The sequence below is a fragment of the Balaenoptera musculus genome, chromosome 6 (genome assembly GCF_009873245.2).
Source record: "Balaenoptera musculus isolate JJ_BM4_2016_0621 chromosome 6, mBalMus1.pri.v3, whole genome shotgun sequence".
NCBI lineage: Eukaryota > Metazoa > Chordata > Mammalia > Artiodactyla > Balaenopteridae > Balaenoptera > Balaenoptera musculus.
In genome coordinates, this window is record NC_045790.1 from 92,012,667 (window position 1) to 92,033,144 (window position 20,478).

At 40.1% G+C, this 20,478-nt stretch overlaps 2 protein-coding genes and 1 long non-coding RNA gene across 5 annotated transcripts in view; 2 read left to right on the plus strand and 1 right to left on the minus strand.

Annotated features, from left to right (window-relative positions):
- The first annotated feature begins 9,748 nt into the window (after positions 1–9,748).
- Positions 9,749–10,832, plus strand: LOC118897297. Its single transcript, XR_005020397.1, has 3 exons — positions 9,749–9,803; positions 9,947–10,060; positions 10,750–10,832. It is a non-coding gene; the product is annotated as an uncharacterized LOC118897297 (long non-coding RNA).
- A 2,612-nt stretch (positions 10,833–13,444) lies between these two features.
- Positions 13,445–18,495, minus strand: LOC118897486 (protein Abitram). Its single transcript, XM_036856754.1, has 6 exons — positions 18,260–18,495; positions 17,081–17,132; positions 16,346–16,475; positions 14,126–14,202; positions 13,977–14,046; positions 13,445–13,883 (listed from the first exon to the last, which is right to left on the minus strand). The coding sequence occupies exons 1-6, from the start codon at positions 18,354–18,356 to the stop codon at positions 13,746–13,748; spliced, it is 564 nt and encodes a 187-aa protein (XP_036712649.1). The 5' UTR covers positions 18,357–18,495; the 3' UTR covers positions 13,445–13,745.
- A 150-nt stretch (positions 18,496–18,645) lies between these two features.
- ELP1 (elongator acetyltransferase complex subunit 1) overlaps positions 18,646–20,478 on the plus strand; it is a 62,978-nt gene continuing 61,145 nt past the window's right edge. For 2 of the 3 annotated variants that reach the window (XM_036856734.1, XM_036856735.1), the window contains exon 1: positions 18,764–18,894. The gene's annotated coding sequence lies outside the window, so the exon portion shown is untranslated. Of the gene's footprint in view, positions 18,895–20,478 lie in introns of all 3 variants that reach the window. The other variant, XM_036856733.1, reaches the window with a different exon arrangement.

Here is a 20,478-nt window from a genome sequence, read left to right on the forward strand (position 1 = left end):
CTGTAATGCTAAGGTAGATGGTCTTACTCTCCCCGGTTCCCAGCAGCCAGGCCTCGAGGAGTGAGGAGTGGAAGGAAAACAGCCTTCTCTGCCAGAGCCCTCCTAACTGGGGTCAGAGTCACTCTAGAAGGCTCAGTTTCCACCGGGTTCTTTTGTTGATCTTTGGTGGTGTAAAAAGCTCAGCACCTGAAAGGAAAGAGAAAATGTGACAGACACACTCTTTCATGTTGGTGGGAGCTGAGACAGTAACTCTAAACTAACACTAGGGACGGGGCTTTGTACCTACAACACGACCATCAGAACCAGAGTTAATGTTTCTGTGACCCTAACAACCTCCCAGTCAGAGCAAACACAGCCTGGAGGCCCTGCCCCAAGAAGAGGAATTCCACTTCAACTTTAGGCATGTGGGGGGGGTTGAAGAGAAAAATGCCCACTGAGTGATTCAAAGTGAAAGAATGTTCTGTATTTCAAATGGGAGGGGGTGGTAGTCGTGGTGCTTACGAGGCCGTATGCATGTATTAAATTTCACCAAACTATGCACAAAAGAGCTGTACATTTCACTGTATGTCAAATTTACCTCAATTATAAGAGTAAAAAAAAGTGCTGGTGTGTATTCAGTAAGTAAAGTTAATGGACAGAAAGTACTTATAATAAAAATTTCTAAAAACACACTAATCAATAAAAATGTCTGTACTTAAAAAATAAATAAATAACTGGAAGAGGTGGGCGATGGTTGGGGGAAATTTGTCACCGTTAGATAAAACTCACAGGCCCTCTTTCAGTTAGATTTATGGAGTCTCTTACTTAAGTAGAAATCATATACAGGAAGTAGAGACATGAGAAAATACATATAGAGAGACGTTCTTTCTCAGTATTATTCAGGGTACACCTATATATATGACCCATACAGACATGAAAAACTATTTTACAAGAATATTTTAAAATGTGAGAAAAATGCTCAAGATAAAATGTTTTAAAAACATGATTGTCATTATACATATACACATGCATGGTACACATGTATGACTACAAATTATCAAATCTTAATTTTCTTTGCCATACTTTTCTGTACAATCCAGATTTTCTCTACTAATCATAACAGTTTTATAATTTCACATACAATTACTGCTCTCTACACCCCCAAACAAAAACCTATTGTATATAGACAAAAAGACCACAAGAGGTTTTGCTTATTTAACAATATTGGAAAAGGCTACTTAAATTCAGGGTCAACAAGCCCCATAATCTCATGTTAAATAGTAACTAAACTTTCAATGACACCTTATCTGTTTTTAAAAAAGAAACAAGTTCTGAAAATAGTGTATCTTATTTTTAAAAATTAGGCATAACTACAATTATATTTGATTCTTAGACTTAACTAAGAATAAATACCAAGTATTGACTTATTGGCAGGAAAGAAATTATTCTGACAAACTGTATGACAGCAGGACATGACATCTTTCACATTTCCATGTTTGAATTTCACAGCACAGAGAGAGTCATTTCACAAAAATATTTTGAGGGCTTTATCAATTTTTCCAAAGACTTCTCTTAATCCTTTGATAGTCAAACCACACTCATATGAAGTAATTTTGTTATCAATTATAACAAGTCCAATTCGGCCATGATTTAAGCACTACCCTGGTAAAAGGTTAATCCATTTTATGAAATGGATTACATTTTTGCAAGATTTGCAATCAACCTGCATGGTACTACGTTGCATCTTAACATGAAACAATCAGAAAATGCCCCATCAAGTCACTGATCCCCTACTACTGTTAGCTGGGAAGGGGCAGGTGAGGAATATTTGAGAGGAACTTATTTTGTGAGTAGCTCATTCGCCTCTTTTTGGATTATGAGAACTTCTCCTTTCCTACACAATCTACACTAGTGTTCCTACACAGGGACACGGATAATACATACTCTGATAATGAGGAGCCTCAACATTTTAAAGTCTTTAAGGCTCAGCTGGGAAATGGAAGTGCTCTTTAATAAAGCCAACTAGACCACCCTAGAGAAAGGTGTGACTGAACTTGACCTGAAGGTCAGCATCAAGCCAGCAGTGAGGAAAAGAGGGGACAGAAATCACAACTGGATTAGACACATTACAAACTAAACAATTACCAAACAGCCTCTGGTCTGAGATGAATTGTAGCATCTCAGAAATAAGTGTACGTTTTGGGACTGATACCAAAGGCAGCTTGCCAGCCTCCAGGAAGAAGGGGATCTAGGGATACAGCAGTTAACTGTCTGCATATATGAGCTTAGCTGGAGCGGAAGGTGGTTAATTTATTCCTGGTAGCAACATAAGCCATGAAAGTTAAACTTGACATGGCTCCCACAAAGTCTACTTCAAATGTCATCAAAATGCTACCACAGTGTAGCATTTAAATGAAAAAATTTCAGAATGTTGCCTCTCACATGCCAGAAATGCAAATAGCAGCCGTAAAAATTGCCACCTTTTCAAAGCTAGAAAGAAGTTGCTATGCTCGAGGGATCCACATGAAGGGCGAATACTCTGGCACCAAACTGATCTTTCAAAAGTTTTTTAGGGAATTCCCTGGCGGTCCAGTGGTTAGGACTCAGCGCTTTCACTGCCGGGGCCCAGGTTCTTGGTCAGGGAACTAAGATCCCCTGTGGCCAAAAAAAAAAAGTTTTAAACCAACTTTCAAAAGAAAGCCTTTAGGGCTTTTAACTTTGTTGAGGAATATGTAACCTAATTAATGAGAATTCTCTCCCCCCAACAAATAAACAAAACACTTCTGGTATAATTCAATAGGAAATGCAGATGAAATGCTAATCTTCCTTGGATTTGTTTTCAAATTATACTGTCAATCCTAAGGATGACTAAAAAGTTCCAGCTCTTAAGCAAGGAATATGAAAATGTACCCAAGACACAATGCAAAACTGCCAATAGTCAAAAATGATTCAGATGAATCCTTAAAATGTACATGCAAAGTAGACTGTTTAGACTCAAACTTCAACTGTAATGTGCCTGTATGCATGAGTGTATGCCACTGCACTGACAAGTGTGTATGTCAGAACAATTTTTTAAAATTATACATTTAATGTCATGTTGGATTTCCCAGACCCCTACTCAGGATCCCAACACTAAAGGCATTAAACTGATTTTAATAAAGATATAGTCTTAGAACTGAGGGAAAATTGTAGTGACTCCCCATTCTCTCCTAATACTACTAACCTTCTCAACACTTACAAAAAGATATTCCTTCTGCTTAGTAATGTAATAATTTAGAGTGAAAAAAAATACTAACCAAGAACAGGAACTGAAGTCTTCTCTTGTTGATAAGAGGCCATGATACCATTTGCAGTAGAATTGGGACCTAGAACCTAAGTATTGGGTTGGCCAAAAAGTGCCTTCGGTTTTTAAGTAAAAATAAAAGACACATTTTTCATTTTCACCAAGAACTTTATTGAACAACGTATTCACTCTTTTGTTCCACTACCTTTTGCCATTTTTCAGACAACTTCATAATTCCATCTTCCCAAAACTTTTTATCTTTTTGAGCAAAGAACTGTTCCAGGTGCCTTCTGTAGTTTTCCAGGGAATTGAAATTTTTTCTATTAAGAGAATTTCGTAAAGACCTAAATAAATGGAAATCCGAAGGTGCAATGTCTGGTGAATACAGCCGATGAATCAGAACTTCCCAGTCAAGCTTTTTCCTGGTCATCAAAGAAACATGCAGTCTTGCGTTATCCTGATGGAAGATTATGCGTTGACTAATTCTGGACGCTTTTTGTCGAGTGCTGCTTTCAGTTGGTCTAACTGGGAGCAGTACTTGTTGGAATTAATTGTTTGGTTTTCTGGAAGGAGCTCACAATAGAGGACTCCCTTCCAATCCCACCATATACACAACATCAGCTTCTTTGGATGAAGACCAGCCTTTGGTGTGGTTGGTGGTGGTTCATTTCGCTTGCCCCACGATCTCTTCTGTTCCACATTATTGTACAGTATCCACTTTTCATTGCCCATCACAATTTGTTTTAAAAATGGAACATTTTCACTACATTTAAGTAGAGAATCACATGCAGAAATATGGTCAAAAGGTTTTTTTGCTTAACTTATGTGGAACCCAAACATCAAAGTGATTAAAATAACCAAGCTGGAGCAAATGATTTTCAATGCTTGATTTGGATATTTTGAGTGTGTCGGCGATCTCCCGCGTGGTATAATGTTGATTGTTCTCAACTAATGTCTCATTTGATCGCTATCAACTTCAACTGGTCTACCTGACTGTGGAGCATCGTCCAGCGAGAAATCTGCAGCACGAAACTTCGCAAACCACTTTTGACATGTTTGATCAGTCACAGCACCTTCTCCATACACTGCACAAATCTTTTTTTTTTTTTTTGCATTTCAGTTGCGTTTTTACCTTTCTTGAAATAATAAAGCATAATATGACGAAAATGTTGCTTTTTTCCTTCCATCTTCAATGTTAAAATGGCTACACAAAAATTCACCAATTTAATGTCTTTTTTTATATGCATGCGGATATGACAGCTGTCACATACAATCTAACAAAATTGTTTCAAGTGAAGTTAAAGACAACTAAGTGCTACTAGAGCCATCTTACGGAAAATAACGAACGAACATTTGACCAACCTAATAGAAAGTAGACTGAATCAGCAAAGATTATTTTATACTTCTGATGACTTCAAATACCCAAATCTCTACCAGTAATAAATAGCCTTTCATTTTCATTATGGTGTCAAACACATATGTGATTTTAATTTGCCAGTTTCTCCAGTCTCAAATTTTTTGCCTGTTTCTCCAGTCTCAAATTTTTTCTCCAGTCCTTGTTCTCCAGAAGAACAAGGTAATGATGGGGGAAAAACAGAAAAAGAAAATCTCAGTGATATATGCCTGGTCCTTTCCAAGTAAGTGAGCCATACCCTGGGGGGAGGGGATATAATAAGAGGTTATAGAACACACAGAGCACCAGACTGTACTCAAAGATTTGTGAGAATTTTTGCATTAAAACAATTCTGTGCATATCATGGAGGAGAATGCAAACTTGCACATGTGTTCAAGGTCAACAAGAGACTTCACAGGAATTCCATGCCCGCTCGAGCCTCAGCAGGCACACACTCCAGGCCCTCCGCCTCGCTTCACTCAGGTCTGTGTGTTCTCTCCTGGTGCACTCTCAGCAGTGATGTCACGTGCTCAAAGCACTGCCATGTGACTATACCACGTGGTATCCTGCACATATGACATTATCATGCTTTGCCAACCAAAGCAAAAACACAATTTTCCTGGGCAGTTCCCCTAGAAGACTCGTAAGTTGGTATCTCAGATGTTAACATGATCTGAATAGACGAGGATAAGGGAGGGCATGGGGAAGCATTATAAATTGTTAGCCTCGAAACCATTAGTTCTGAAGGTGATCACATTTCTTCTAAGAAATACCTATTACAGGAAATTCAAGTATTTATGGGAGGCTAATTTTCAGTTGTTTTTATTTTTATGGCTTGTAAAATGCTTTTATATCTACCTTCTCATCTAACCTTCAAAACATTCCAGTGAAGTATACAGGAGAGTATTATCCCCATTCATAACTGAGGAAATCGAGACCCAATAAGCTTATGAGCTGATTTCCAGCCTCTCTCTCAGCTCCAAACCCACCCTTCCTATACACTGCTCATGATGCTGGGACTGGGGGCCTGAGAAAACACCCCTCCTTTGACAGCCGTTATGCTCCAACAATAGCAGACACCAGAGGGACAGGGCAAGGCTGGACGGAGGAAGGAGAAGGAATTTGCTCCCTTGTTCGCTTGCTTTCACTCAACAGTAGCTCTGTACCCCGCAGCAGCTGTTCGTTCCAGTTTCTGTTTATTTCTATACACTTAGACCCAGCCTCATCCTGCCCCCTCGGCAATACCAGCACCAGCTGGCTGCCACCCCCTTCTCCGAGGTTCAAGAACCAGCTCTGCAGGGGCCTCACCGCCAAGCGTCTAAATTCTAAGAATCCCAAACTCTTCCTTTTGTTCCTTCAGCCTTAGGGGTACAAGCGGCTGCCCACAGTTACAATCTCAGTGTTCCTCTCTGTGTTCCCTTTCTGCCTTCTCAGTCCTCTAGTACTTGGTTAACCAGTTCCACATACTAAACTCTCTCTGATAAAATAACAGCTGTGGTTTTTGTTTTTCCTTAATGGACTCTGACTGATAAACCAGCCTTTCTGAATCAAAATCAAAACTCTGAACAGTACACCTGAGGTGTAAGAGACTGAGCAGATATACACAATAAATAGATGACAATATATTAGAATTCTTGATGGGAATGGATAATGGAATAATGGTAATAGATAACATCTTGTGCCAACTTGGCAAGTCTTGGTAATATGATTGTGGTAAAATCTCAAGCTGGCTTTGTTTTCTACCCACCCTGTCGGTATACCTGTTTTTTCCCAAACAATTTTTCTGTTTTCCCTTAAGAGGATGGTTTACCAGCCTCATCTAATTGCTTCTTTCTGAGACTCATCTGTTAGTTTTCACAGTATCCAGTTTTGTAGTTTTCCTGGGCAATCTTATAGCTTTTCTTCAGGCTATTGTTTAAGGTTGTCTTAACAATTTATATAATTTCTTTATCATTTATATACAGTTACTCATATTTCTTTATAATTTATATATTTTAGATTTTCTAGTGCATTATAGTTTTAAAATATTTCACACTTACCAGTGCCTTATAGTTTTTAAAGTGGTTTCTTCTTCATAATTTCATTTGATCCTTACAACAGTTTATCAGAGAATAAGAATATTTTGCTCACGTCTCATAGCTATTAAGGGGCAGAACTTAATTCTTCTTTGTAGCTATCAATGTGATATTCCCTAATCTTCTGATGAGAGTGGTAGCACAAATATTATTATGATTATTTTATAGACTCAGAATTGAAACTTAACTGACATGCCTCATCAAAAACAACTGAATTCCTGCCAGAGTTGAAATTAGAATAAAAAATGAGAATTTCCTGATTTTTGGTCGGATCTTTTTTCCATTATGGAACAAGGGCCTTTTAGTTAAGACATATTGTCAGGTCTTATATCTTTAACTTATGAAGCAAAATAAAAAAGCTTAAAAAGGAAAAATAAAACTTAAATATAACTTGTCAGTTTTAAGTTTCTTTACATTATAAAATGAACATATATAATGTTTACCTGAAATTTTTTGAAGTGCCTTAAGAAGTAATAGTTAAATATTAAAGTTGTTTTAAGAATACGCAAAATATTTTTAGTCTATTCAATATTACTCTTCAAAACTTGGGATATGTTAATGCATGAAATGCTCTAAAACTTTAATACAAAATCAATTTCCAGGAAATAATTTTTTCTTACCTCATTAATAATTCATTTTATTTCAGGGGAGGGAGTCCACTAAAAACTTCGCAGGATTTAATTCATCAACTAGAGGTAGATTTTATTTCCATTTTATGCTAATACTGTAGCATAAAAGTTGGGCTAAAAGTTGGTAATAGCTAGTTTTCTAAATGATTTACTGTAATTGTGTGTTTACCTGTGCACACAGCACATGTATACTATAGATAGTGGTAGAAAATTAGAGGACTTGCAGTAGCATTTTTTGGAGCTTTTTGGTTATCTTACTGGAAAAAAAAACCAAATAGGGATAAAGTAGAATGGGCTTTGATAGTCACTAGATGCAATATTAAGTTTCAGGTTTTCCCAAGTAGGTGAAAATATCCTATCAGCAAATGTATTTCTCTTATACTGTCCTGAATGCGAGGAAAGGTTTTTGGCTTCTTCATTATTGAATTGGATGAATGATATTGATTAAAAGAGATAACACATAAGAAAGCATCTGTCATGGGGCTGAGACCATTACAGGTTCTCAGTACATGTTAGTTTCCTTTTCTTCTCCCATATTCCTGATGATTTAGTGCATTCAGGGAGAGACACATATACTGACACTCACCCTTCTGCCCTATGTGTCTCATGAAATTCCACATAGGCCTAGCTCTAATTCTCCTCGCTTACCTAGAGGCTTAGATTGATAAGTGGATTACAAGAGTCCTTCCTTATTTCCCCTGACTCTCATGTTAGTCTGTTTGCCTCTCTAGAACCAAGGGCATTCTTGCATTTGAAATTTGAAATTTCTATCACTTTATCAATGTTATGTGTTTTCCTTTGGCATTCCCATGTGTTTTCACCTGAGCCTCTTCAGGAAAGGGATTTCATCTTGAGAGGGTGATTGTCAACAGAGTCAGAAGAATTATAGAAAATACTTCGTTTGGAATTTTCTGTAAAGTTGACTATAAGTGAGTTTTTTCCCTTTTTAAAAAGTTGGAATAGGGGCTTCCCTTGTGGCGCAGTGGTTAAGAATCTGCCTGACAATGCAAGGGACACAGGTTGGAGCCCTGGCCTGGGAAGGTCCCACATGCCGCGGAGCAACTAAGCCCGTACGCCACAACTACTGAGCCTGAGCTCTAGAGCCCGCGAGCCACAACTACTGAGCCCACGTGCCACAACTACTGAAGCCCGTGTGCCTAGAGCCTGTGCTCCACAACAAGAGAAGCCACGACAATGAGAAGCCTGCGCACCACAACGAAGAGTAGCCCCCGCTCACTGCAACTAGAGAAAGCCCGCGCACAGCAAGGAAGACCCAATGCAGCCAAAAATAAATTAAAAAATAAATAAATTTATTAAAAAAAAAAAAAAAAAGAATCCGCCTGCCAATTCAGGCGTGTTCTAGCCCTGGTCTGGGAGGATCCCACATGCCAAGGAGCAACTAAGCCTGTGAGCCACAACTACTGAGCCCACGTGCCACAACTACTGAAGCCCGCGTGCCTAGAGCTCATGCACCACAACAAGAGAAGCCACCACAATGAGAAGCCTGCATTGTTTTCCCTTTTAAAGGATAGGGAAGGATGCGAAGGACAATTTGACCTTGAGATCAGGTTATCCAATAATAGCAAGGCTGTTGGAAAGAGAATTAAAGTTAACCCTGAAATTATTGCCTCTTTCCTCTTCATATGCTTTATCTAATTTATTACCAAGATCTATTATTTTTCTTCACAAATCACTCTCAGATTTTTCCTGTTCTTTTCATTCTTCCTGCTGCCACCTAAAGCTCAGTCTTCACTTCCCTGGTATCTCTTACTCTAAAAGATTCTGTGTACCATTTACAAATAATCATTCCGAATATTCTAAAGTATTTTTCAGTGTTCTTTCCCATCATCCTCTTCTCCTCACTAAATTGTACAATGTATGCTGAATAGGGAAAAAATAATCCCCTCAAATGGCTAGTTGAAGAATGTGTATAGATGACAAATTCTATCTTGCTGAGCTGGAAGCAGGAATGTTCTAACGCTTTTGACCTCATCTAACCCTTTTGACCCCATGTTCCAAGATTCAACACCCTCTTATAATTGGGGATATTATGAGATGAGCTTCGGCTCCATCTAAAAGCCCAGGCATAATTTTTATGGCTAAGTATCAAATGTCTGTGCGATCCTGCACAGTAATTGGAGGTGTCCCGGTGTAGGGGAGCCACTGCAGGGACTGATTCTGCATCAGGTCTGGGAAATCTGCTTCTGAATACAGTTAAACTCTTGCGTTTTCCTGGATACAACAAAAACCAAAGAAGTTCCATGACAGACCTTTTATGTTTAGGTTTTATTTTTTAAATTGTGTATGAAAATTATCCATGAGTGTATTTCTTACCAACTATCTAGACGACATACACCTAACGTAGTGATGTTTTTCCTTTCTACCAGGTTTTTGTTGAAGAGGGTTTGAAGCTTGCTTCAAGTGTGCAAGCTTTCTCAAAACAGGTAATGCACGTATCCCTGCCTGGTGCTGGTGGTGATGTCATAAATACCCACTTTGAGGGTATATTATTAAGGTATAAATGTATTTAAGGTTTAAAAGATGGAATCTCACTGGAGTTGTTATAACTTCCTTATTTACATTTCAGCTGAAAGATGATGATAAGCGTATGCTTCTCCTGGAAATAAACAAGCTTGTTCCTCTATGCCACCAGCTCCAGGCAGTAACTAAGACACCTTTGCAGAATCAAGTGTTTCTAAAGGTAAAAGGGAGGGTGGGACATTCAGGAAAGCACCTGAGAAACTTTCACACTTCTTTTTTTATTAGGTTAGCTTCCAGCCCCTTTTTCTTCAAATGAAGTGTTAATACCTACAGAAGAACAATTTATTTCCATTTTTCCTGCCTTGACTGCAAGAACCATTTATCATCTGCAGTTGTAACTGACCCCGGGAAGCAGTAGGTTCACCAAGTAAATTAGCTTTTTGGATATGATTAATACCATAGCACGGAGCAGCTACCCTTAAATCCCAACATCATCACCTGACTAACTAGAGCACAGACCCCTCAGAGTGAAGGGCTTCTGTTGTTTGCTTTAGGGAGTTTGAGTGCAAAAAAGTAGAGTGCAAGGAATTGCAAAGAAGGGGGTTCACTGCCACTATTTGGTGCACTTTGAGAAGCCCCTAAACCATCTGAAATAGAACAGGTTGATTTTCTATCCATTCTTCCTAGGGTTCCATGAAATTGGCATGAGACTTGGGCAACAATCCCTGCTTCTGTGTTCTGGGACCTCAGGTCATCAAGTCAGCTCAGATGCCTTAATCTATATACCCTTTGAGATCCCTTAGATTTCTATAATGAAGAAATTTTTACCATTTTCAAACAAAATAAATGATAAAGTCTTTTGAAGACGTCCTTATAAGAATTTGATTTGCTTGCTTTCTGTCACTATAGGTTGATAAGAGTATTACAAAGACAAGATGCATAATGGCTACTTTGGTCCAACTTCTCTCACTTTGCTATAAACTGCTGAAGAAGATAAGATAATTTCTTTATCTTAAACTCACATTAAAAAAATTAGTCTAAAGGAAAATGCAAAAGAAAATAGATACTATTTAATTTTGCAATTTTTATTTTAAAAGTAAAGCAGAAACTAATTGTCTTAATTCTTTCCAGCTTCAAATGGAAAACAACAGACGGGTCTCAGTTACAAATAAAGATTCTGTGGACGGTAAAACTTGAGAAGCTTTTGAGGTCAGATCTCTGGAGCACCATGTGGCAAAGCTGACATTTTTAGAAAGCAAACAATCCTTTATATTTCAGAAATACAACAATATTGTAAAGAAAACAAACTGAAATCTTGCTTTATTTTCTGATCATGAAACCGATTGTGAAGCTTTCTGACAACTGTAAATGCCATGGAGGTTGCTATATTTCTAATTGCAGTGTGATTTTAAATGGGATATTGCCATGAATAATGTTCCTTAAAAGTCAAACCAAATATCCCTACTGTCTTAATGACAATTTAATCCAAAGAAGCTATTTTGAATATATGCTCACCTTTGGCACATTTGACCCTAACTTCCTATTTTTTTAAATTTAAGCTTATCATCTGGGACACTAATTAATTTGCAGCAGAAGAGACACAGTAGTCTGGGTGATACAGGGTTTTCCTTAAACCTGTGGACTCTTCTTCAATCCCTCTGTCCACTGAGTATGACTGGGCCTCCGCTGTCCCCTCTGTCACAGATCATCCATGCCAGGAGCACACGTTTGTTCTCTAGTAAGGGTTTCACAGAGCACCGGAAATCTGTTGTGATGCATGTCCCGCTCCCACCCAAAAGCAGGGTCATGGAGCTCACTCCACGGAATCCTGGAGGAACTCACTAGGAGATGGTTTTAGTTCTCGTTCTAGCATAGCTGGCCTGTCTGCCCTGAATATTAGCTGGAATCCTAAGCTTATCTTACTGGCTTAAAAAGCAGTTTTTGTACTTCTCAGTAGTAACTGGTGGAACAGAAGATAGAAGACAGAGAACAATTGAACTAAGCTGTTCAAAATAATTTGAGTAAGTATACATATGTGCCTTTGGAATATTCATTAAATAAACGACTTTAGTCTTTTAAATTTTAGGGTTTAAAGCTTTTGTTTTTGTGGGGTGGGTTTTGATTGAAGGATCTGGTTATAAGTTCTGCCCTTATGGTGTAGTATAGTTAACTTTGTTTTTTGTGCTTGTATCCCGATGCTTTGAAATTTATTTTGAACTCTAACGGGACCTGTCAGTTGCCAAATGGCAGTAGTTCTATAAGCTCGTCTGATGATCATTATCTGGGTCAGCCATCACAGTCAATATTCACAAGATCCTGAAGAACCACAGTACTACTAGTTAGCTAGTTAATATTTTATTGAAGGAAACTTGAATTTACTGTAGGCCTTGAAGAGAAAATGGGATGCACTCAGCTTGGTTATGACCTTTATAAAAATCATCAAACATGATTTTTATGCCCTGAAACCAAAATATTCTTTTAAATTACAATGGAAATAATGGGAAAATGATGAAGTAATGTTATATGTAAAATAGATACATAATTCTTTTACTATCTTTAGTATCTTTGTTTTAAGACACCTTTGGGAACCATTTGTGCTACCTGAAATGGGAATTTGCTGGTTTGTGCTTACACACTTTCAGCTCATAGCACTATCAGAGTAGATGTTTCTATAGTTACTACCTGTATCATGTCTAGTGGGTATACTTAGGGGAGAGTTAGGGTTAAAAGAAGTTTCCTTGTGAGTCAAAAATAATTTTAGAATTTTATTTACAAAATATTTTACATACCTCAAACGAGAATATTCTCTTATTTAAATGCAAGTAGGGGTAGGGAAGGGATAACATGACTTGAACAGCAAAAGATGATGGAGAACTAAAAGAATTTATACTCAAGGATAATTGTTTTATTTAAAAACAGAAATGTTTATATGTATGTATATGTTGCAGCCCTTAAGGAAAAATAACAATTTGAAAAGTCCTTTTATTTGAAATTCAATGTAAACAAGTATACAATCTTAAACCATGAATTCATAGTTTTTTGTTTATTGTTTAAATGATGTGAAAGCTTTTGTTCTGTTCAAAAGCATGTGTGTCTTTGAATTCCAGGAACCTCTCGGGAACTTCTTTGCTGGTTACCCTGTAACTAGAGTGTGAGACTGAGTGACCACAAATAAACATGTTACTTCATACAGCATTATAATATTGATACTTCCATGTTAGCAAATCCCCTTTCAAAGCCTTTTCATGTGTCCCTCATTAAGAAACCAGTGTTACAGTGCTACATTGTTCAGAGTTGAAGGCCAACCCATAAACTTAGAGAAGGTACACTCTACACTCTGCCTCTTCCCAGCAACCTGAGCGGGGGAGTTGGGGCAGAAGGGGTGGGACCAGACGTATTGGTCGTGTCACACTGAAGCAGACTTGGTAAGAAAGGCCAGTTGTTGTTTTTCAACTTCAAAGTGATGGAAAATTGAGGCAAAAACAATAACCATGACACAATATTCAAACAGAATTACATCAAAACCTAGTATTTACTAATGGGTTACAGGATGATGGGTAAATTGTTTTTACTTTTCTGTCTTTTCAAATTTTCCTCAAAGTGCTTTGTTTGTTGGCTTTTAATCAGAAAAACGTCTGTCGCTTGCCAGTTGTTAGAAAGAGAAAAGCAAAAGAAGAACAGAGTATGTACATGGGCAGGCAGATCTGGGAGGTTGAAGACAAAATGGAATCAAGGCTTGTTATGCAAGACGAAGAAGGAAACCTAGGTCAGGTTTTAAGATCAGGCCTCCCTGCGGATGGCCGGGTGTGAAGTACATTTCAGCATCTCTGGTTCTTCCTTAGTGCACTGACTGGTAGGCCAGGTAAGGATAAGAATGCCCTGTTGTTTTTACTCAATCTTAATCCTCATGAGGTCGCTGTTGTGGCATTGATGCGTTTCACCATGACTTCTTCATACTGTTTTTGTGTCAGTAACCCTTCTGTTATGCTTTTACTTTCTTCAAACTTGGGCAACACAACTGCAATGTAGCCTTCGGTGGATGGCTAGAAGGGAAATAGAATATTTAATACTGTCAAATGGTAAAAAATCAGATAAAAAGTATGTGGATGGGATCTTACTTCCCCAGACCCTTTCACCTTCTCTTGAAGAATGGATGGCTTATGGAGGATGTTTTCATTCACTTCCATCAACCGTCCTCTAACACAGCTATTTAAAGAAAAAATTGCTTTGAAGAAAAATATTATCTTCTTTGTTTCTCCAAAATTGTGGTTAAAAAGTAACTCACCTATATATGGTGTATTCTTCTCCATCAGAGCAGTAAATCTTACACAGAGGTGCAAGTTCTGTTAGAAACTGTGCCCCCTGATAATAACAGGGAAGAAAAAATTAATTGATGTACATTTTCACTTTTCTTTGTAAGACAGCCCTCAGAGTTACAATAGGATATATTCCTGGAATTAGTGTTTTAAATAAAAATGACTTAAGTACAGGAAAACCATTCATTTATTCAAATATTTACATATTAAATGCCTCTATGGGCTAGGCACCATCCTAGGCTCTAGGGGAAAAAGCAGACTAAGACAAATGTGATAATAGGTAGTTTAGTTACATATTAAGAATATATTTTATCTTAACTTATTATACTTTATATTTAACTGTACATGAGAAAGCTGCACATAGCCAAGTGTAAAGACTTCAAAAGGGTAGGAAAATCTTACCAATAAGCATAATATAAAATTCAACATTATAGAGAATGACAGCAATATTGTATAAAGTTAGTTTCATTAAGATTCCTACCTTATTTTTATATCAGAACTTAATAGAGAAAGGAACTTCTTTATTAGGTCAATCAGTAAGACTTTCTGAAGAAGGGATATTTTTCTAATTTAAAAAAATGCAATTTGAGGAAAATTTGGAAAACAGAAAAGTTCTAAGTAGCACATAAGAGTAACTTACCCATTATCCTATAACCCACTAGCAAATACTACATTTTGATATATGTCTGTTTGAATGTTGTGGCACAGTTATACTTTCATGTACTCCACTGTATGGATATATCTGGGGAGGTTCTGACAAATATCTATCGAGTCGGCCACAAAGTTCTTCAGGTTTTTCCCTAACATGAAAAACCCAAGCGAACTTTTTGGCCAACCCAGTACAAGGAGGCTCATGGGAAATGGATGCAAGCATGTCTCATGTGTTGCTCTTTTTTCCCAGGAATTTTTACTGCAGTGAACATCTGAGGTCAAGATGCTGTTCTTTATGGCCTCTTTCCCACTCACAACATTATTAGACAGCATTCAGGTGTTACTGCACGCGCTTCACTCCTCTGCCTGCGGGTACTTCGTTTCAAAATACTAGTCAGTGTGACTCCCCACTTTTGGGAGGAGGGGCTGGGGATTTGTCCCAGATGGTTTGTCTTCCACTGGCTCTGTGTCAGAAAGAAGTGTTTTAACCCCTTTTGGTTACCTCCCTTGGGAGAAGAACTGATGGGCAGTGCTGAGATGCGATCAAAGCTTATCTACAGGGGGTTCCATGTGCAGGTCCCTCTCTGTTCCTCAGTAGTAACAACAGTGCTACTATTTTGGACAAAGATTGATGACAGGAACATCACAAGCACTAACTGTTTTACTTGTAATTTGTAGACTTTTAAGAATGGTCCATGCTTTTTAAAGTCCACTTGTTTCCTGAGTGAGGAAAAATCAATAATTATAAGGCAGGTTATTAGGGGCCCTCAGGCCTACAAAGGGGATTATAAACAAGGGTCTTGCAGAACAGTGAGGTAATTAGCAGAAACTCTTAGTATGAACTCAGTAAATGAAGGACCTAAATCATCCACTGAAACTTTCCTTTCCAGGGGGTTTGTCAGGATAGTTTAGTATGGTATTGAGTTGTCCTTGGTGTGATACCCTCCTTTAACAGTAAAATGTCCACCTTGCCTAGAATTGTAGAGGGCACAGGTAACATTTTCTATAACTAAACACTACGCGGAGGTAGAGGGTGTAGCTAGATGTGTATAAAATTGGCAGTGATTTAGGAATGGCAACTGATACGAAGCAAATAATATATATTTTCTCAGATTGATTTTTTTTTCACTACCTCAGGACTTTTATTTTACTTTTAAGTTCACATGTGAAAATTTATGATAAAGAAGTATTGATCATCTAAATTTTATAGAATTCGAAATACTGGCTTAACAAAACTAGAAGGGACAAAATATCTTGTTATATTGGTATTAGAGTTGTTCTTTCAAAGGTCCACCTTCTCCATCCTTCATCCTGGGGATGATAGGGATGGTGGCCCAGAAGCTAATATGACAGATAATATACCTTCTGAAATACCTCATTTTTTTGGCCTGAGAATTTCCTTAGAGCTTAAGTATTCTTAAAATCATCTCTAACTGCCAGGGAAGTATGCTGAGCATACGTTACTGGGTTCTGAGACCGGCCGGCTCTATCATTATTGTGATAATAGAGGATTTAGGTAGAGAAATACAGGAACATACCCGCTTGAATTTCCCAGAGACTTTGTTCTGAAGTCTGCTACAGTTGGTACTGATTTGATAGGAAATGCTTTTAATTGCTTTTCCACTTTGAAGAACTGGATGGGATCCTGCCAGTGTGATGACACATATTCTACGAGGAGCAAAAATTGATCCTGTATTATTGCTTGGTATGATTCTTCCCCCTATAACACAGTATTCCTACTGGCACAAGAAGAGCTGAGCTGACATTTGTTTAGTCAGCCTATCATTTCCCCCCATTTTCCTCTGGCTACTATTGGAGCTTAACTGAAGAGAAGAAGGCAGTAATAAAAATGGAGAAAATGGGACTGAATTTCCTTCCCCAAAAGGGAAGCGTACCAGAGGTGCTTAGCCAGCACTGAGGAGGAAGAGAGAAAAGTAAGGCATGCCGGTATATATAGGATACCATCTGTGCTTCTACCCTAGCCCTCTCCAAGGGATTGGGCAATTCAGTGGTTAGGCACAGGCTGGTTACTTGAGGTAGTAGCTGACTGGGGGTGTGGTCCTCCATTTGGATGTTTGGGTAAGCAAGTTTATTTGTTGAGCGTAGGCACTGAAAGACTCATTCTTGTCAACCAAACTCCTACTATAAATAATACCATCTCAATACAGTGGAAGATAATCATTTAATGAATACTTATTCAATACAAGACCATACCAGGCTACAATGCCAGAAAAAATTTTTTTTTGATAATTTAAAATCCCCAATTTGCTTACCGGTTAGAGTGTTGTAGTATACAGTGGTCCTCACAGGGTTTTCCTTTGACATCTAGAAGAAATGAATGAGCCTGATGGCTGTTGAGTCAATATTTACTACCACTGTGTAGTACTTTCTTTGGTTCATAGAGGTAGTTAATTATGAAGGCTGGACACATATATTACTGGTATCCCTTCATTACTCAAAAAGATATACCTAAAGGCTGACCATAAAGTATTTAAAGATATCTGGTCCAGATGGAATCATTCATTCAATGTTAAAATGATGATTAACTCTTTGCTCCACCTTTTTTTATCCTCACTTTAAAATGAGTACAATCATTATTTCTATTAGAAAAGAAGTGATTAGTAATGTATTCTTTATTAAATTTAGTAGCATGTTTTGTTGGTCAATTTTAGAGAGACTTAACTCATCCTGGTTCGCCCAGGACTGTCCTGATGTTAGCGTTGAAAGTAATAGATTCCAGAAAACACGTCAATCCAGGGTTAACCGGACAGTTGGTTACACTAAGTCTGGCTAATAAAACGTATGCTATTGTAAAATATTTCAATATTGTAAAAGATGAGTACACCTATTATCCCTAAATGAATGCGAGCAAGTTGGGTTAGAGGAGGGTCCCCAACGATGCTCTCATCACTGATATTTGCTGGGTACACAAAGCTGTACAACAGGATACCTACTAATAAGGGGCAAATGTGTAATACCAGCGACTTCCTTTAAGTAAAACTGTTAGATTCTGCTTTCTAAATGCCTCTATTCTAACCCACCCTCTTCTCTCCATCCCTATGCCTCTACCTTAGTTTAGACCGCTACCATTTAAATCATTTTATGTATCGACTCTTCTTGGAGGACTGAGCCCCTCAAATCCCTTTAGGTACTCAAGGAGATTGCAATCCAGCTCCTGCCTCCCTCGGGGATCTCACCTTAGTCTACCATCTTCCCGCCAGCAACCCACCCTCCTGAACTCGCACTGCGCTCGCCCTACCCAGAATGCTCCCTGCTGCTTTCCACGGGCAAATGCCATTCCCTTGGCCTACAGGGGAACAGAGAGATCCAGTTCCTTCTGACGTGGGGAGGAAGTGCTGGGGAAGGTGCATGCGGCTTATGATCTGTCATCATAGTCCCTATACTGTCAGACAAATTGGGCCCAGAAGAGACTGACATCATTCTCCACTTACCCGCTTTGTACCAGCGAGTGAAGTAACGATCCACAAGCGATGGCACCGCGGGCTCCGCAGCCAAGGCGGCCACAGGGGTCTCGGGCTCGGTAGCCATGGCGACCTCAGGTGCTGCAAATCCCGCCCCCTGGGACCTGTACTCTTCCTCCCGCTTGCCACGGAGGAAGGCGTCTTGCCGGCGTGTAGCCGGGACACGCGCTGTGCGCACGCGCGCTGCTCCCCAGGCCCCGCAGGCTCCACCCACTGGCGCCTCTTACTGAGCTTTGGGGTCTGACGTCAAGGCGGGGGTCAAATACAATAGGCTGGGCAGGAGGATGTAGGGATAGGGGGCGGTGGCCAGCGGAGCTGCTTATATATCTTTGCGGGGAGCGGGAGACGGCAGGCCACGCCCCCTCAGGCTCGCGACGTCACCGCGGCGCCGCTCGGCGCGTGTCGGGCTATCTTCGCTTGCGAGTACGTGTTTCGCAGGTTGCCCCTCCGCCTGGCTTCAGCCACTACCGGAGGGGTTCGAGCGGGCCGGCGGCCCGGAGACCCAGGGCGCGTCGCGAGAGCTCAGAAGCAGCGGTCAGGGAGAGGCCCGTGCGCAGCCCTGGGCGGACGCACCGCTGTTTGGGGGTCCTCAGAGCGCGGCGTAGGTGAGCGTTCGAGCGGCCTAACTGGGGTGGGGGCACGGAAACGGGTCCTGTCCGCCAGAGGGTGTCTTGATGAAGGGGACCCCCTAGCGCCCAACCACTGCCTGCTGCTGGTCTGGGAGTGAAGTGCGGCTTGAGCACCTCTGCCCTCCTTGAGTATTCTTTCTGCAGACTCGCCGCCTGCTGCACCCGCGGCCATCAGAGGGCGCGGCGCGGCGCGGCGCGGCGCGGCAGGAGGGGGAATGATATGCTGCTCCCCCAGCTGCACACTTACCCAGTCTCCGGATTCCTTGCAGTTGCGGGCAATACCGCCGAACCAAGTAATGCACCAATTAAAGCGCAACAATGCATGATAGAAGCTGACGGTAATAGAAGTTCAGGTGCTGTGCTGCGAGTCCCTTCTCGCATCTGCAACTTTTCCTTGGAGATGTTGCCCCTGTGCCTCTCCATGTAATGTGGTATCTTATGTGGCCCTCTCCCCCGTTAAGCTGTGACCTCTGAGGAGGCAGTAACTGTCAGTCATCTCTTGTCCAGAACTAGCACTTGGCAAGTGCTTAGTCGGTATTTGATGTAGGCCACAAACCGGATCGTAGGATTACGGTACTATGTAAAGGATTCATACCGTACGTTGACAGGCAGGGCAGTAACCAGTGAATAGTTTACTGTGAAAGTGTGGGCAAAAGGGAAGCAGACACAGTTTCAGCTTGGAGGACAGAGAAAGTAGGAATGCCATGTCCCCAGAGGGGAAACTAGTTTGGTGGAGAATAGCAGGAACTTCATTTAACAGGTTGCATTTGATGTGCTTTTTGAGAAATCCTTGTGATAACAGCAGGAGGTTGAAAATGTGAGTTTAGTGTTCAGTTTAGGGAGGGTCAGGGCTGGACGTTTAGATCTACTAAGCATATTAGTGATCTGTTTGGTACTTGTGGTCATGGGCATGATAATTAGCCAAGAGGTGGACGGATGAAGGAGGAAGGGAAGAAAATAGAGGAGTTGTCAGTAATTTCAGAGAGGATCCAGAATTGATCTATGGTGTGGAGAGATCTTTAGCACATTTAAGGGCTGAGAAAGGATGAGTCATTTGAGGGCAGGGGAGTTGGAGATTGCAGATGTAAAAGAAAGGGTACCGATAAGCCAAGGTCCTGGGGGAGTTTGGAGGGTTCTCCTTTGCTGGTCTTGAAAAAGAGTAGGACACCTCTGAGAACGTAAGGGAATAAGGCTGATAGGTGTGAAATTTTAGAGAAGTTCATTTTGAGGCTGGAAGGGTTGGGGAGGAGGGAGATGAATGATGAGCTGCCCTTGTGTCACCAAGCCTAAGCTCGTTCTGCTCACCACACGACAGGCCAATAATCGAGAGACGAGGTGTTGGGGCAAGGAATAACGACTTTATTCGGAAAGCCAGCAAACCAAGATGGTGGGCTCGTGCCCCCAAAGACCCATCTTGCCTGAGTTAGAATTCAGGCTTTTTTTATACTAAAAGAGGAGGGAGTAAAGTCAAACGTTTCCTGGTTTCCATTAGCCTCCAGAGGGGATGTGTTGATTTCTTCCTCCCTGCAGTCATTCACAGGTGGGCCTGGTCAGGATGTT